The 19,168-nt window shown below is 42.7% G+C and overlaps 1 protein-coding gene across 1 annotated transcript in view; it reads left to right on the top strand.

Annotated features, from left to right (window-relative positions):
* Positions 1 to 19,168, top strand: part of BCAR3 (BCAR3 adaptor protein, NSP family member) — a 95,229-nt gene that overhangs the window by 42,555 nt on the left and 33,506 nt on the right. The window contains exons 3-4 of the mRNA XM_032217324.1: positions 11,690 to 11,818; positions 18,051 to 18,493. Coding sequence (XP_032073215.1) covers positions 11,690 to 11,818; positions 18,051 to 18,493 — 572 coding nt within the window. The remainder of the gene's footprint in view (positions 1 to 11,689; positions 11,819 to 18,050; positions 18,494 to 19,168) is intronic.

Genomic DNA, 19,168 nt, shown 5'->3' with positions numbered 1-19,168 from the left:
GGGTACCGTCAGCCAGACAATGTCGGCTGGCAACTTCCCAGGGGAGGGCCTTCTCTGTAGCCGCTCCAACCCTCTGGAATAAACTGCCCTCAAAGATCCGGACCCTAGCCACTCTCATGGCCTTCCGTAAGGCTCTTAAGACCTGGCTATTCCGGCAGGCCACGGGCTGTTGAACTCACGATTGAGTTCCAGCCCCGATCAGACTGGGTGTATGTTGTGGTCTTTTTAATCAATGTTTTTGTGTTTTTAGCTTCTGTTTTTAAATGTATTGTTGTAAGTCGCCCAGAGTCCTTCAGGATTGGGCGGCCTATACATTTATTAAACATCAAACATCTTTGTCCACTCTGCTACTGCCGCGCCTTCTCTTGGAGAACTCCCCAATATTTACTATTTAGTTCATTAATTTTATTTTATTTGAATTTAAAACATACTACAGTTAACATTTTGTTTTCAAAATATCATTATGCACACATGATAAAAACATGCTAGGTCTTATTTTTTGGATAGGTCTTATTTTTGGGGAAATGATGTATCTTATCTATCCATCCATCCATCCATCCATCCATCTCTTGAAGAGAAATGAAAGAAAATCAAAGCTACCTAAAAACAAAAGCAAAGAGAGAAAAAACCCAAAGAAACTTGAAAGTGAAAAAGAAAACCTTAAGTAAAATATAATCATATCAAAATAGTAAAGCAAAACCCTACTTGAATTATATCTATACCTATATTATATTTTAAACACACATAAAAAGCCCATGTTAGATATCACGCTACTGAAACTATAATTTCCTTCCATTTTTCCACACAATTCGCAATTTAATAAGCTTATATGCCGCCCAATCCCGGAGGACTCCGTGCGGCTTACAAATACGAAATAAAATAAAATAACACACAGGGGAAAGAAACATACACAGTTTAAAAAAACACACAACATACATTTGGCTTAACTGGGGGTTGGACCTGATTTAAAAATCAGCAACCCCAGGCCTGTCGAAACAGCCAGGTCTTGGTGGCTTTTTGGAAGGCCACGAGAGTGGGAAGGGTCTGGATCTCTGCTGGTAGATCGTTCCACAGAGCTGGAGCAGCTACAGAGAAGGCTCTCCCCTGAGTGGTCACCAGTCGGCATTGTCCAGTCGACGGCACCCAGAGGAGGCCTAGCCTGTGGGTTCTTATTGGACGTTGGGAGGTGTGTAGCAGGAGACGGTCTCTCAGATATCCAGGTCCAATGCCATGTAGGACTTTAAAGGTAATCACTAGCACTTTGTAGCGCGTCCGGAGAACAATAGGGAGCCAGTGCAGCTCTCGGAGGTTAGGTGTAACATGGGTGTACCGAGGTGCACCCGATATCGCTCGCGCGGCTGCATTCTGAACCAACTGTAGTCTCCGAACACTCTTCAAGGGAAGCCCCATGTAGAGTGCGTTGCAGTAATCGAGTCTTGAGGTAACGAGGGCATGAGTGGCCATTTGAAGTGCCTCCCGGTCCAGATAGGGCCGCAACTGGTGCACCAGGCGAACCTGGGCAAAAGCCCCCCTGGTCACAGCCGACAAATGGTGTTCTAAGGTCAGCTGTGGATCCAGGAGAACACCCAAGTTGCGGGCCCTCTCTGAGGGGTGCAAACTTTCACCCCCACCCCCCCACACACTGATTTAGTTTTTTCAACCGTGAACCTAGAACTCACATAATCATATTACTGGGTCCCATCTCTCCTTCAATACAAAATTTGTACAATCTAAGGAGAAATAAAGAGTATTTCTGCACAGAGAACTCACTTGGTGCCTTCCTCACACTAGTAATTGCTTCAGGCTTGTCTTGTAACTACTTTTTTTTAATGATTGGACTGTGAATAATACTAACATACTTCAAAGGATGAGAGATGACAGATCTTACTAAGTCAGTATTTAGAGTCTGGAATCCAGACATTCTTCCACATCTACATCATCAGATTTTTAAAAAAAACTTTAGTTGCAGTCCAGGCACAATATATCCATAGTTCTTCATAGACTGAAAGATTCCAAATCGGGGAGGCATCATTTAGCAAACCATCAAATCTTTAACTCGTAACAGTTTTTGAAGAACTTAGTTATAATATATATATTTTTAAAAACTTTGCCTTTATTACTTTATAGGTATCCCAAAGGTGCTTTTTCAAAAGGCAACTGGACTTCGTTTAAACAAAGCCCAGTTGTTGTTTTTTTGAGAAAAAAAAAGTGCCTTTGAGACAATCATGACCTGGATGGCTGAGAATCTCCATAAACATTTATTTTTGGTATTTTTTTTTTTTTTTTTTTGGTATTTATTGCACATTTATAGGCCGCCCTTTTCCCTGAGGGGACTCAGGGCGGCTTACAATCAAAGGGGAAAGGGAGTGCAGGACAATACAAAAAGATGTGAACAAAATAATTTAAACAGTAAAACTCAGCATTCACTCGGCATTCGGGAGGGGCAAAAGTAAACTTATCCCCAGGCCTGACGGGCTAGCCAGTTCTTGAGGGCTGTGCGGAAGGCCTGGACGGTGGTGAGGGTACGAATCTCCACGGGGAGATTGTTCCATAGTGTCGGAGCCGCAACAGAGAAGGCTCTCCTCCGAGTAGTCGCCAGTCGGCACTGACTGGCGGATGGAATACGGAGGAGGCCAACTCTATGCGATCTGATGGGACGCAGGGAGGTAATTGGCAGAAGGCGGTCTCTCAAATAGGCAGATCCACTACCATGGAGCGCTTTATAGGTGGTGAGTAGGACCTTGAAGTGCACCCGGAGATCGACAGGTAGCCAGTGCAGCTCACGGAGGATCGGTGTTATGTGGGCGAACCGTGGTGCGACCACGATCACTCGCGCGGCCGCATTCTGGACTAGCTGAAGTCTCCGGATGCTCTTCAAGACGGTAAACATACCTAATTGTTGTGGCCCAGCAGGAGCCGTTGGAGCTGCCACCAGACTCCGACAGCGAGGGGCCCTACGAGTCGGCTCTGGAGGATGTGGAGGACCATGGACAGGGTTCCAACTCCGAGCAGGGCGCAGAGAGGCTGGTTGGCCACCAGGAGGCGCCTGAGCCTTTGACCAGTGGGGAGGAGACAAGGGAGAGTGAGCATGAGTCCAGCAGTGAGTTGTTCCTGGATGCACGCCATCGAAGAGCGAATAGGCATCAGGAACAGTTGCGCAAGTACAGGAGGTAATTGCACTCAGCTGGTGGTCATTAGGCTCCTCTCCAGACTATAAAAAGACTCGTTGTGCACACGCCCCTCTTTGCAGAAGTCAACGCAGGAGTGAATGTCGGAGGACATTACTGTGAGCTTGGCAGGCTGGATTGCTGCCCAGCCTTATCTGTGTTTATTGCTGCCCAAGCTTGTCTGTGCTGGTTTGCTGCCAAGGACCTGTCTTCCTGTTAATTAAATGCTGTAACTTATCTTTCATTCGGAGTGTACTTTGGTGTGGAACGAGGGGGGTCAGAACACCTAATACTCCCTCTTCCTCCTATTTTCCCCACAACCACTAACCTGTGAGATGAAAGAGAGTGACTGGCCCAATGTCATCCAACCAGCCATCGTACCTAAAGCAGGACTAGAAGTCACAGTCCCCTAGGCCAGCACTACATCAAACTGGTTCTAAAATACATTTAAAATATATTCAAAACATAAATAATAACTGTAGTGTTATTTTAGAGGCATCTGTGCCATTTAGAATCAAGGTCACTTTACAAATAGATGAAAATTTGTTTTAAGGTGCTGTCTAAAATGTTAAGGAACAGGTGACATAAAAGATTCCCGTTAGGAAAACTGAGAAAAAGTCAATAATATTTGGGGGAAGGGAGGGAAGTAAGATAAAGTGGAGCATAAATGTAATATCCAGCCTCCCATTCTGTTTACCTCAAAGTGGATAAGAAATTGGTTAACCTGAAAAATATGGTGGATTATGCAAAATGTTCTTTAAAAAAGGATAAAGTTTAGCCCTCAGTTATTTTTGTTAGGTATAATTACTGATTGTAAAGTTATAGAGACTAACCTGATTTTGCATTTAATAACCGCAGCAAGACTGTTGGTGGCGCAATACTGGAAGAAGGAAGATTTGCCTACTATTCAAGAATGGACATTAAAAGTAACAAACCTAGCAGAGATGGCTAAAATATCAGCATATCTTAAAGACCATTCCAATGAGAGATATAAATTGGAGTGGAGAAGATGGATTGACTATACTCAAAATAAATATGGGACTAAGAAATTCCAGATAGTTTATGACTGAAGAAACAAGGAATGACATAATCTGTTTAGAGCTAGTCTAGCAAAGAGGAGTTAAAGCTCAAATGAAAGATGATTTCAACTTTTTTTAAAGTTTATTTTAGAATATCTTTGTTAAAGATTTATACCCTGTATTGGTTCCGGGAAGTTTTGGGGGGAGGTGGGGGGTGGGGTTTGGGTGGGGAGGGTAGGGGGAGGGAAGTAAACATTTATAAAAGTTTTTTTTAAATTTTCAATAAAAAAAGAAGTTAGTTAACCTCATTTTTTTCCTAAGAAAAGTGTGAACCTTAAAAAAATATATACATAAAATATATTTTTTTAAAAGAAATAGAGCACAGTTCAGATAACCCAGTTTGCTTAAGCACTTGAAACGAAGGTTTTAGTGTACTTCATTTTATTGGATCATCATGACTACAATTCCTGAAATGATAAAGATAGGTAATCCATAATCCAGAATGGGAAGCAGTTGCACCCTTAAAATGAATTGATCCCACCTTCTTTGGGATCTTGCCGTTTTGACTTTTTTTCTCTTTTGTATGGCAGTTGTACAGTTCATTGCAATTGGGGAAATTCTGTTCTTAGATATAGTGTGTAGTGTCACAGCAGTGGTGGGTTTCAAAAATTGTTCGAACCTACTCTGTGGGTGTGGCCTCCTTTGTGGGAGTGGCCCTGCCGCCCATGTGACCGGATGGGAGTGGCTTGCCGCCCATGTGACCGGATATGAAGATGCCGACGACACTTGTCAGAACCACCTAAAATTACTTCACACACAGCACTGGCATGCATAAGAATAGGATGTAAACTTGTTTTTTAAAAGGCATCTTTGGTTTGCGTTAAAACAACTTCAACACATGCAATGTTCGGATTGCACCACAAACGCAGTAGTCATCCTTACCTTTCACAGAGGCACTGAGTTTTATAAATATGAGCATGAAAGTGTAGAATAATCATATCCAAGGACCAGTGGTGGCTTTCAAACATGTTTGGAACCTCTTCTGTAGGTGTGGCCTGCTTTCCGGGTCCACTGGTGGAACCTCTTCTAACCGGTTCGGTAGATTTGACGAACCGGTTCTACCGAATAGGTGCGAACTGGTAGGAACCCACCTCTGTGTCACAGTCTTTCTAACCATTGTAGGGAGCACATGGCTTGTCATGTCTTCCATCCCCTGGTATCATAACATGGCACCAAAGAACCAGAACTGTGGAAAGGGGTGACAGAGGAGATAGAATAGGGTGATTGGTAGACTGCCAATTTAGTGAGGTAAATCATAACCTCTAGTGGAGGCAATGATTTTCGGGTTTGGTGCAGAATAAATTGTGGAGGATGGCCTTCCTACACGATAGCTGACCAGGTTAGACAAACTCTGACTGGCTCTTAGTAAAGAATCACCGAGACGAAGGATTTAAACATGATCTAATTTCAGTGGCATTCTGTTGTCCATGAAAAAATACCCTACTTTATTTCTATTTTGAAATAAAAGGGTGATGGGAAACGTTGGTCATCTGGAAGTCATCTGCCATATGATTTAACTTGAGGCGAAACATAATATCAGTCCTTTTGCAATGTGGGAAAGTGCAGAATAGTAATGAAAAGAGATGTGTGTCTGTGTGGGGTGCTCGAATTAAAAGAAATCTGTTTACCAAACATTGATTAAATGCCAATTCTTAATAGATTAACTTCATCCAAAAAGACAGTTGTTGGAAGTTTATTAAAAACGCTATATATCGAAGTACCGGTATGGTTATAAGAAGAATCCAGGAAAGTGGACGCTCCCAGGATTTCAGACTATTCATAGAAAGCCTTAGATTAGAGAATAAGAACTTTTGTCCTTTAGTCTTTCAAGTGCTGTAAAGATTCATTCACATCACTAAAAGCCCGGGAATTCATCCAAGTTACTTAAAAAAAAAAGAAGGCTGTAATCATGGGAAAAAATGTTTCGGTGGTTATTGTTGCATTGTAACTTTCAGTGTACATTCATGGCGTTTCCAACTTAATGCGACTTAGTTCTGCTTCTTTTTCAGGAGCTGTAAGCAGAGATTTCTTTAGAAACCAGCAGGATGCTACGAATGAGAGTCCAGTTATTTTTTGTTAGCTTTTTCATTGATAGTTTCTATCAAGGGTGGCTGAATTGCAGAAGGTCTTGTGTTTTGCTCTTTTCTGGAGAATTGAAATATTTTAAATGCTTCTAATGGGATCAGATTAGTGAAAATGCTGATTATGGGGAGGACCCCCCCCACCCTCACCCCAGGGGTTCCACCACAAAACCGTGGACGACAAAATCGCGCTCGACGAAAGCGCGTACGTGACATCATCACAGCGCGACGAAAACATCGCGCTGTGATCGATAAATGTAAAAATAAAGCAAAAACCTTACCCTAACCCCCCCAAACCTAACCCTTAACCTAACCCTAAATCTAACCCTAAACCTAACCCTTAACCTAACGCTAAACCTAACGCTAACCCTTAACCTAACGCTAAACGTAACCCTAACGCTCTAAACCTAACCCTAACCCTTAACCTAACCTAACCCTAACCCTAACCCTAACCCTTACCTTTATGTGAATCGGCTTGCTTTAATTTTATTTTTATTTCAATTTTTAATTTTTTTCATCGCGCTGTGATGACGTCAAATGCGCGCTTTCATCGAGCGCGCTTTTGTGGACCGCGGTTTTGACGGGTCACGCACCCCAGGTCCTGGGTATCCTCAGTTTCTCCACAGTTTTTCACAGATACGAAATAGGAAACATAAGTATGAAATATCTGTGGAAGAAAAACATTAGATGTAGGTTGGAGAGAGGACAATTGGAGACATCTTGCTTAGAACGGGGCCGTTGTAGCAGTGGTGAAATTCAAAAAAAAATTGCTACCAGATCTGTGGGCGTGGCTTGGTGGGCGTGGCAGGACAAGGATACCGCAAAATCCCTATTCTCTCCCCACTCCAGGGGAAGGATACTGCAAAATCTCCATTCCCACCCCCACTCTGGAACCAGCCAGAGGTAGTATTTGCCAGTTCTCCGAACTACTCAAACTTTCTGCTACCGGTTCTCCAGAACCTGTCAGAACCGGCTGAATTTCACCCTTGATTGTAGACTATATTTCCAATAAGATCTTCAGCAAGAAAAAATAAAAAAGCTTTTGGAACACAGATGCTGTCCAGAGTGTTTGCCCTTTCAACATTCAACACTGATATACATGTGTGTTTGTACATGTGTATGTCAGTGGTGGGATTCAAATAATTTAACAACCGGTTCTCTGCCCTAATGACCAGCTGGGTAGGTGGGGCTCGGTGGTCATGTGACTGTATGGGCGTGGCCAACTCAACATCACTCGCGTTGATGGGCGCATTGCCTTAGCTGTTACAATGTAATAAGGGTTAACCAGAGAGGCAGTTTCTGTAAGCAGGGCAATAAAGATTAGGCTAGAAACAACACCAGAATGTTTCCTTCCTGCCTTCCTTACAGGATTAGCCCTGTAGAGGGGGGAAAAACCAAAATGAGATTTCTTCCAACAACTGGTTCTCCTAACTGCTTAGAAAGTTAACAACCGGTTCTCCCGAATAGGTGCGAACTGGCTGAATCCCACTACTGGTGTATGTACACACACAAACATAACACACACACATTCATACCTAGCCAAGAGCTTCAGTGGATGAGGCAATGGCATTGTCTTGCTGAAATGATGATTTCTAGGATTTTCTGAAGATTTGTGGAGGAGATCCTTTTAATTTTGAGGGAACGATAAGCCTATCTGAAAGCTTAAAGAGATCTTTTCTCCCTTCTAATGAGAAACGGATGACTTTTTAGTGGGAGAAAGGAGTTGAGAGAATACATACGCCTTACAGGATGGTAGATTATCCACTCCTGGCAAGACATACTTTAACTCGGAGGTAGACAGATTGTTTCCGTTTCAAATGTACACTGACTTCCTAAGTCGTCACTTATAAAGCCCTTCATGGTATTGGACCTGGGTACTTGAGAGACCGCCTGCTGCCAATTACCTCCACCAGACCGATTAGATCCCACAGACTAGGCCTCCTCCGAATTCCATCCGCCGGCCAATGTCGACTGGCGACTACCCGGAGGAGAGCCTTCTCTGTGGCTGCTCCGACCCTCTGGAACGAACTCCCCGTGGAGATTCGTACCCTCACCACCCTCCAGGCCTTCCGCACAGCCCTTAAGACCTGGCTGTTCCGACAGGCCTGGGGCTAAAGATTCGCTGCCCCTATCCCGAATGGTATGATTGTTGTGCTTTTTAACTATGTCTTGTTTTGTGTTCTTGTTAAACTGTTTGTATCCCCCCTTCCCTTTTTGAGCTGTGAGCCGCCCTGAGTCCCCTCAGGGAAAAGGGCGGCATACAAATGAAATAAAACTCGAACTCGAAACTCGAAAATGCAGAATTCCATTTCAAGAACATGTGCAGCAATGGCTTCAGATACCTTTTATCTTGAAGATTTTTTCCCCCCATGATTCAACCATTTATAATGATTTGGGAGTTTCATAAGAGATACGTTGCTCTTTCAGTGTTCTCAGGTAAAGTTGCAAAATGTAAATAACATAAATAGAAAATGTGCAGATGTGTCCTGAAAGGAGTAAAATTATTTACATTTACACTGATATCTGACTTGAGGCAAAATCTGCAAGTAGAGTCGCCAGTTTAATTAAAATGCCACTGCAACCCCTGTGAGTTATCTGAGAAAACAGAAGTAAATTAAAGCAGGGGCGTTAAATTAAAACAAGATTAATTTAATTCATAGATGGTCTGATGCAGAAGTACATCTTGGAGTACTCCAGATGCTTTGGACTACAATTCCCATACCACTATGGCGATGTTCACGAAACTATAAAGCATCAGGAGAATATGGATTGCAACCCTGGTTTAATTTAACTTTGCATCTCCTAATTATCAGAAATCTCACGACTGTATTAAGGGTGGGATAAGCATCTGTGCAATTATGAAGCCCTTGTCATTTTGCTTTAACACCAAACTGCTTCACGATTATTTGAAGTTTAAACTGCCCCTTCCCTGGTCAATTGTGTTGTTGAAAAGAGGAAAGCTAGGTCTCATTTACACCTTCTCTTATGGCCAACTGTTGATGTCCTTCACCGTAGCACTTCATTCCCTCACCCCAAAGGTTTTGACCGGTTCTGGAGAACCGATAGCAGAAATTTTGAGTAGTTTGGAGAACCGGTAAAGACCACCTCCGACTGGCCCCACCCCCATCTATTCTCTGCCTCCTGAGTCCCAGCTGATCGGGAGGAAATAGGGATTTTGCAGGGTTCACCAACAAATGCGCGCTCGACAAAAGCGTGCCGATGAAACCGCGGTGAGAAAACTGCGAGTTCGAAATAGCGCTGATGAATCAGCGCAGAAGCGCACCGATAACAGCGCGCTGACAGAAGCATGCTCTAAACCTAACCCTAAACCTAACCCTAAACCTAACCCTAAACCTAACCCTAAACCTAACCCTAACCCTAACCCTGATCCTAACCCTAAACCTACCCCTACCCCTACCCCTACCCCTAACCCTAAACCTAACACTTACCCTAACCCGAACTCTTACCATAACCCTTACCTTAAACCTAATCGCACTTCTGTCGGCGCTCTTTTGTCGGCACGCCTTTGTGGGCGCGCTGTCGACATCGCGGTTTTATCACCGCGGTTTTGACGGCGCGCTGTTGTCGGGCGCGCATTTGTCGGGTCACGATTTTGCAGTAACCTTCCCCTGGAGTGAGGAGGGAATGGAGATTTTACAGTATCTTTCCCCTGCCATGCCCACCAAGCCATGCCCATAGTACCAGTAGTAAAAAAATAAATGAATTCCACCACTGCCTCACACACTGTTTATTTTTTTATCTCCGAGGCAAAACAGGACCGAAAGAGGATATGGAGGAACTTAAGTTATTATTGGATTGTTGATTTTATGTTCCTACAGTTATTAAAAAATCCACAATGGACTAGCAAAATAATTATTAACAAAATTATTGGATTATTAGCAACGATGGAGTTGTTCCCACTGCATCCAGGAGCTTCACACTGCACTGTGTTGCTGCTTCAGCAAAAATAATTTTATCTGGGTTTGGGAGATTAGGTCAGTCACGCTGCTATTAAGTCTCTCTGCAATGCACTGCAGCTTACCCTTCAAAAAATGCTATAAGAATAGGAATCTTTCTGCACATAAGATCAAACCTTCTGAGAATATATCAGTAACAGGCCGTTTGTATAGGTATATGGAAGGAAAATAGGATTATGTAACATAGTTACTGTACTGATTTATTAGAAATAGGAAAGTAGTAAAATTACAGTAAATCACTTGTGAGCGATTGCTGCACCATAGGTTCAATTCTTTTATTATTGGCCCAGAACCTGGTGTTCAGGACCTACAATACTTGATCCTCGTGGGAGGAAAGAATGGAATATTTGAAGAGGAATTAAATGGAGAGAAAACTAATTTCAAAGGACAGGACATAGAAGGAGAAGAAAGCATTAAAGAACTTATGGGCTATGAAATACTATTTGCAAAGTATTTGATAACACTGCTGAGAATTAAAGACAAGCTGATAAAGGAAACAAAAGGAGGGCGTCAACATTTTATGAGAGATACCACAAACAAGAAGGTGCAACTTCAGACTTGTTTAAAAAGATGTTTGGAGAATTGGATCCACAAATGACAGTAGATATAAGATTGTCATGTTATTGGAGAGATACAGGTTGATAGATGGAAGAGTATAATTCAAAATTAGCTAAACTTAGTTAAATTCAGTGGTAATAGATATAGTTAAATAAAAATTGATAATGATAATACTTGATCGTAGAGTTTCAAATGCATTGATCACAACTCTTATAACAAAACATAAATGGTGCCTCCCACTTTGCTCCTCTTTAAACCAGTTCGCACAAACTTTCAGGTGCATTTGCATAATATGTGACACTTGGTTATACCTTGAGGTGTTTAGGAAAGCTGAGTCTAACCTGGGAACATTGGCTAAGGATGGTTTATGCAAAGTTAGAAAATGAATTAATTCCACAACCAAAATGTGTATGTTGGGCGAGCTTGGTGTAAATGTACCATCCCTGATCAACAGGTTTAAACTTGAACCTTCTGCTTCAGCCCAGCTCTTCCTCCTGTGCATTTCCTCTTTTATTTTCTTTCTGCATTCAGTGTAGGAAGGGACATAAATGACCAGCAGAACACTCATGCTTATCCCAAAACATCCAGGTGGGACATGAGTGATCCACCCCTGCGCAAGTAATTATTACCTAAGTTGCTCACCCAGCAGAAGTTTTAGCAAATGCTCCTTAAGGATCAAAGGCTGGCAGAATGCTGGCAACTCCAGACCTCTTGACATGTGAGGCAAAATGAAAGTGTCTGGCTAGGTTAAGATTTTTCTTCTTGTTTTCCTTGTTTCAAGGCCTGATTCGACATAATCAAGCCTCCCTTCTTCTTCTCTTTTGCAGTTTTTAAAGGAGAAGCAAGTGATGGACAGTTCCCCGGAGAAACTGAAGAAGGAGCTGGAAGAAGAGTTGCAGATGAGCAGTGACGATCTGCGGAGCCACGCGTGGTATCATGGGCGGATTCCGCGGCAGGTGTGTTCCCTTTGGTCTCGTTTTTAGGGAATCCTGGAATTTGTGTTCTCCCTGCTTATCTGCAGAACCAAATCCTGCCAACACTTCATGTACTTAAAAACAGTTTCAGGTTTTAATGAGGCAAGCTACAGGAATCCCTCTTTTAAGATTTATGCAGTTGGAACAAAGGAACACTGGGTGGAAAAATGAAACATACTGGATTATTCCAAGTATTAGGAGGTGGTTAGGTGGAGGACTGTCTTTCTCCTGTTGTTTCTGCCTGACCGGTAAGATCTGGACAATTTGAGGTGCTCCAAGCTGTAAACCATTGTATCTTCAGCTGACTGTTATCTGCAGTTCGGCGGTTCAAATCTCACCGGCTCAAGGTTGACTCAGCCTTCCATCTTTCCGAGGTGGGTGAAATGAGGACCCAGACTGTGGGGGCGATATGCTGACTCAATTTGCTAAAAATCTGTAAACCGCTTAGAGAGGGCTGAAAGCCCTATGAAGCGGTATATAAGTCTAATTAATTAAATAAATAAATACATAAAATAAATCTTGTGGGATTGAGAAGATGCACCTTCTTGTTAGATGTGCCTGTCCTGTAGACATCATGCTCCCTGGGGTCTGAATGGCCCTGATTCTTTTGTGCTTTCATAAGGCCTGGGGTAAGATGTACTGACCTGTTCCTCAGTGGAGAATGGCTGGAAATATGTCTGAGTTATTGTAGTTTGTAGTTTGTAGTAGTTTGTAGTTTATTATAATTTATAGGCCGCCCTTTTCCCTGAGGGGACTCAGGGCGGCTTACAAAACACGGGGAAGGGGGTAAAAAGACAAAAAACATAAGACAATACATAATATTAAAAATAGAGCACAACATTCATTCATCATTCGGGAGGGGACAAACTAACATTTTTCATCCCCAGGCCTGACGGGATAGCCAGATCTTAAGGGCCGTGCGGAAGGCCTGGGCGGTGGTGAGGGTGCGGATCTCCACGGGGAGATTGTTCCATAGCGTCGGAGCTGCAACTGAGAAGGCTCTCCTCCGCGTAGTCGCCAGTCGGCACTGACTGGCGGATGGAATTCGGAGGAGGCCTACCCTGTGCGATCTGATGGGACGCAGGGAGGTAATTGGCAGAAGGCGGTCTCTCAAATAGCCAGATCCACTACCATGGAGCGCTTTGTGAGTGGTAAGTAGGACCTTGAAGTGCACCCGGAGATCAACAGGTAGCCAGCGCAGCTCACGGAGGATCGGTGTTATGTGGGCGAACCGTGGTGCGCCCACGATCACTCGCGCGGCCGCATTCTGGACTAGCTGAAGTCGCCGGATGCTCTTCAAGGGCAGCCCCATGTAGAGCACATTGCAGTATTCCAGCCTGGAGATCACAAGGGCTCGAGTGACTGTTGTGAGTGCCTCCCGGTTCAGGTAGGGCCGCAACTGGCGCATCAGGCGAACCTGAGCAAATGCCCCCCTGGTCACAGCTGACAAATGATGGTCAAAACTCAGCTGTGGATCCAGGAGGACTCCCAAGTTGCGGACCCTGTCTGAGGGGTATAAATTGTTATATTTGTTATATTATGCTATTGCTAGTTATCCACCTCCGATACTCAACATGTGTTCTGCTGTCGATTTTGTTATTTTTCAGTGGTTTTTTTTTGGGGGGGGGGGTTGACGAAACTGCCACATAACCACAGAATTTGTTGTCTGGATTTACATATTTTATGCTAATTCACTTTCTTTAAAAGAAACAAGCATGGTTTTATCTCTCATGCATTTCTCATGAATCATTTGGAGATCCCTTTTCTGTTCTCTGCTAAACTTTTTCTAGAGAAAAGACTTCCAAATTATTTGAAAACGGTAACACTAAATGCTCTTATATCAAAATAGGCCAATATATTTTAACTTGCATAATTTGTCCTGATTGCTGTTTGCTTTTCCAAAGGTACATTATACACACAACTGGTTAGAGAAATAGCTTAATTCGGTCTGAAAATAATAGTACTGACATTTGAAAAATGTTTATGTTTTAGGGATTTTGTAAGATAGTTAAAAGCAATAAACTACATTTCTCTTCTCAACCTGGTTTTTATCATGACACCTATACGCACTTTGGTCCCTGAGTGGAAAGAGCTGTTACTATTTTAATCCTGGGCAACTAAAACAGCATGAGCTAGTAATCAAAATGCAAATCTTCTTAGTTATAACTACTCCTTGGGGAATCAATCTTGCAAAGTCTGATAATTAAAGGTTGCCTGGTTAAAAAAAAAAAGGAAAAACAATTAAAATAGTATTTCATGTTGCAAGTCAGTGTGTTAGATACAGGCAAAGAAGCCACTGAAAGAACTGTGAAGAAACCAATGAAAGAATATTGTTCACAATAGTCTAGAATCGTATTTAATTATACTTATATAGCAATTTAAATTTCACTGATTTAATTAATCTGCTCTGATTCAGCTAGATCCAATCCCATATTTTGGAGTTTCCAAAATAAAAGATTGCCCGTTGGTGGCAGTCAGAGCAAAACCTATATTGATTTTATGTTTTTAACATTTCAAATGAGTCCCTGCAGGTGATCTAAAGATCATTTAAAGCTGTGAGTGGTCTTTTAATTAATTTTTAATATCATTTGCCTCTTCTTAACTTTTAAATATGGTGTTTATGTTTTTAATATTTTATGTGTGGAAAGTGTGCAGTTTTAAAAATGTGAGATATAAAGAACAAAAAATAGCACTGTGAGCCCAGGACAAAACATTTAATGCTCTCACCCTGCTGTGGTTCAGATGTCTTCTGGAAGATGCGTTAGAAATTGGATTCACTGAACTTCTCAATTCAAGAGGGAGAGTTTTGGTTAGCAAAACCTATAGGTTTGTATACCACCCCATAATGCTTTACAGCCCTTCTACAGCAGGCTGTAACAGAGTTTTCAAAGTCAGCATATTGCCTCCAATAATCTGGGTCCTCATTTTACCAACCTTGGAAGGATGGAAGGCTGAGTCAACCTTGAGCCCATCAGGATCGAATTCCAGACTGTGGGCAGAATTAGCCAGCAATACTGCATTCTAAGATTAAGTCTACCACAAGGAGGGTTTGCTCTAGCAACTGCCTTCATCCTTCTGTAGTACAATTCGTAGTTTTGAAATATATGTATGGTAATTGTGTTTGTGCAATTAACTCCAAGGATTGTTTGATCCTAATAGACATCATGAGGGGGTTGGGTTACCTATCAAATTGTCACTGTTAGTACTGTCAAACTACATCAGTTATCAATAATCTGTTGTCCTCAAAATGATATGGACTACAGCCATTGCCAGTATTACAGGAATTATACTTCCAAGTATCTACCGTGTTTCCCCTAAAATTAGCACCCTAGCATGATTTTTCAGAATGCTCATAATATAAACTCTATCCCAAAAATAAGCTCCAGTTAAGATTGTCAGCCAGACGGACGCATTTAGTACCATAATTCCCCCAAAACTGGACCTAACCAGAAAACAATCCCTAATGCATCTTTTGGATATAATATAACCCCAGGTCTTATTTTGGGGGAAACACGTTAGAAGGCATCAGCTTGCTTAACATTATCAAAGCTTTACAATTTATTAGCACTGGCATGTTTAAACCTCATTGTGTTCTGATCACATTGTTTTCTTTTCTCAATTAATATGCGTCCCCCGAATAATTCCAGAAGAATATTAATGCTGATTTTGTAGCAGTCAGAAGGTTAAGAGTGCTTATGCAGCCTCGGAGATTAACAATTTTATTGCAGTGTAGAGTCTCCCTGGTAATAGCTGCCGTACATACCGATAGTTGAGTGAGATTGAAAACACAACAGGAAATCTCCCATCTCAGTTGAAAGCAAAATGATCTACGTGATTGTTAAACCTCATGGAATGCTCTCTGGGCACTCCAAAGTGATGGAGGTAGCATATTACCAAATATTACAGAAGTGATTACTGTGAAAGAGAGCATATCTTTTCTTCAAGAAATGGAATTTACCATAATTAGTCCAGTTTGCTTGCTCCATATGGTAGGGTAGGGTAGGGATTCCTGTTGATGGGGGATTGTTTTTATTATTTTATTTTATTATTATTATTATTATTTATTTGTCTTGTATGCCGCCCACTCCCGGAGGACTCTGGGCGGCTCACAAAAGACAAGGGAAAGGGGGGAACGAGACAAAGACAACATATTAAAAACAAAACCAACATTCACAATTTCTATGGAGGTAAATGCTTCTCAGCTCCCCCCAGCCTGCTGGAACAGCCAGGACTTGGTGGCTTTGTGGAAGGCCGGGAGGGTAGTAAGGATCCGGATCTCAACAGGGAGCTCGTTCCAGAGGGCCGGAGCTGCAACAGAGAAGGCTCTCCCCCGGGGAGTCGCCAGCCGACATTGGCTGGCAGATGGAATCCGGAGGAGACCCAACCTGTGCGATCTAATTGGTCTGAGAGAGGTAATCGGCAGGAGGCGGTCTCTCAGGTACCCAGGTCCGATGCCATGTAGGGCTTTATAGGTAGCGACCAGCACCTTGAAGCGGATTCGGAGACTAATAGGTAGCCAGTGCAGCTCGCGGAGGATAGGTGTAACGTGGGTGTACCTTGGTGCACCCACAATCGCTCGCGCGGCTGCATTCTGGACTAATTGGAGTCTTCGAACACTCTTCAAGGGCAGCCCCATGTAGAGCGCATTACAATGTTTTTGCAAAACATTCTTCCATTCTAGCCAAGTAACCTTTGTCTTGATTTCAGAACTAACAGAATCAGAATTATGATTCTCCCCAGATATGGGAGTTTGAAATGTCTTATATATTTATAAAGTAATCTGAGTTTGTCTTGTGAGAAATAGGCTTAATCTTTTTGTAAGCGTCAAACACACTAGCTAATAAATGTTTGCATGAGGCAGAGGAAATGAAAATTAAGAGCCAGAAAAGAAAGAATATCTAAATTAAAGTCTGGCAGAAATCTTAATACTGAAAAGCTGAGGGACTGGATAATAGTAATGATTGGCATTGACAAATTCACCATCGATCAATTGCAAAAGGTGGTTTTACTCAGAGCAGCTTACATCCTGCGATGATACCTCTAAATAAGATCAAACTTCCACATCTGCCTATCCCAGGTGTTTATTTTATTTATTTATTAAATTTTGCATGCCGCCCACTCTCAAAAGAGACTCAGGGCGGCTTACAATAAAAGGGAGGGGGGGATATAAAAAAAATAAAACAAAACAACAGTTTAAAATTGCACAACAGTCACAAACCTGAAGTGGGGCTGGCACAACTCAACAGCCCCAGGCCTGCCGGAACAGCCAGGTAAGTGAATAAAAATGCCAAATTCAGTCTGAACATCCAGCTGACTATGCAATAAACTATGATATGATTTACTTTTTTTGCTGAATGTTTGTTAAACAAATATGAATCATTCTGGGACATATTTTTAACGTTTTGTAACCCACGCTGCATTTTTTAAAAATATCCCCTTTTTATTTAAGCAAATTTTATATCTGCATAAAAACAATAAACATACAGGCTGAAAAAGCATAGCATGAAAAAGCACAAACTCAAGCCAAACTCAGACTATTCAAAACAACCCAAACTATTTGGCATATAGGCCTGGGAAGGAAAAAAGAATCCCCAACTTTTTCTAAGAGTTATGGAAAGCCAGCAGGGTCAGCACCATTCTAAAGGGCAGGTATTGCAACAGGTGACTGTGCCATGTCCCCTTAGTTCAGTGTTTCCCAAACTTGGCAACTTTAAGACTTGTGGACTTCAACTCCCAGTATTCTCCAGCTAGCTCTTCTGGCTGGAGAACTCGGAGTTGAAGTCCACAAGTCTTAAAGTTGCCAAGTTTGGGAAACACTGCTTAGTTGATGCTGTTTCACAGAGGAAACTCAGTGCAGGATAGCATGTTGGATCTCATGGCATGGGCAGAGAGAATTGGAGATAGCTGGCCCCATGCATAATCTAGCTCTTCCACACTGGGCCATGGAGATTGTTTTGTGCATATCTTTACTAAAAACATACTAGGGAAAAAAAATCCATTCACTGGAGCAGTGGTTCTCAACCTTAGCAACTTGAAGATGTCTGGACTTCAACTCCCAGAATTCCCCAGCGAATGCTGGCTGGGGAATTCTGGGAGTTGAAGTCCGGACATCTTCAAGTTGCCAAGGTTGAGAAACACTGCACTGGAGGCTCCAGCAATGGATAATTTCCTTTATTTTCAAACAGCCTTTTTTCCCCTATTTTTTCTTTTAAAGGTTTCGGAGAGCCTCGTTCAGAGAGACGGCGACTTTTTGATTAGAGATTCTCTTTCCAGTCCGGGCAATTTTGTCCTTACCTGTCAGTGGAAAAACATCTCTCAGCATTTCAAGATCAATAAAACTATCTTGCGGCTCAGCGAAGCTCACTGCCGGGTGCAGTTTCACTTTGAAGACGAAGGCTTTGACACCATCCCCGGCCTGGTGCGATGTTACGTCGGGAATCGCAAGCCCATATCAAAGCAGAGCGGAGCGATTATATTTCAGCCCATAAACAGAACGGTCCCGTTGAGATGCCTGGAGGAGAAATACGGGATTTCCCCAGGCCTGACAAGAGAAGATAGCATTCCAGAGGGGCACGTGGAAACCCCACAAAGGCTGAGCCTTAATATGTGCAATCGGCAAGCCAGAGAGCCCACTTTAGCCAAAGGAAATCTTTTAAGGTACCGCCACTCAGTTTCACCAGAGGGGGGGTCGGTGCGTATGGGTTGAACGGAAGGGGTACATTTATGGATTGGTTTACAGAATCACTCTCTTCCGTTCAAGCGTTCAAACGTGCTGCAGAAGATTTGCAGCTGAACCAGAGGTGGGTTGCTGCCGGTTCGGCCTGAATCGGGCGAACCAGTAGTAGTGGCGGCGTGAGGCTCTGCCCATTTGTCCAGGCGCAGAAGCTACTGCGCATGTGCAAAAGCATTGCGCAATCGCAGATGCGCACGAGCGAACCGGCAATGAAATAAATTGCAACCCACCACTGAACTGAACCAAAAGGTATCATCTTTCCGAAAGCTGGAAGAGAGCTCTGAAGGGCCCATTGGTGGGAAAAGCCCTTTAATCCTTTGCTCCCTGCCATGTTGCTTTCAAATACATCTCAAGGTTGTATTCACTCAAGTGGCAGAAAAAGGCTAGGGACTCTTTTTACTTCTCTCCATTAAAAAATATACAGAGACAGAGAGACAGAGACAGAGACAGAGAGAGAGAGACCAAGTTAATTAGTACCTTGTCAAGAAATTGGATTTGTATTATGCAAAAGGGTCAGCACTTCCTAATCCACCTCTGTGTTTGCAAGCCAATGTCTCACTTCTGTAGCCATTTAAAATAATTTTAAGCACGTCCAGAAA

The sequence above is a fragment of the Thamnophis elegans genome, chromosome 5 (assembly GCF_009769535.1).
Source record: "Thamnophis elegans isolate rThaEle1 chromosome 5, rThaEle1.pri, whole genome shotgun sequence".
Classification (NCBI taxonomy): domain Eukaryota; kingdom Metazoa; phylum Chordata; class Lepidosauria; order Squamata; family Colubridae; genus Thamnophis; species Thamnophis elegans.
Note: the sequence above shows the minus strand (reverse complement) of the source record. Positions and strands in the feature narration are given on the sequence as shown.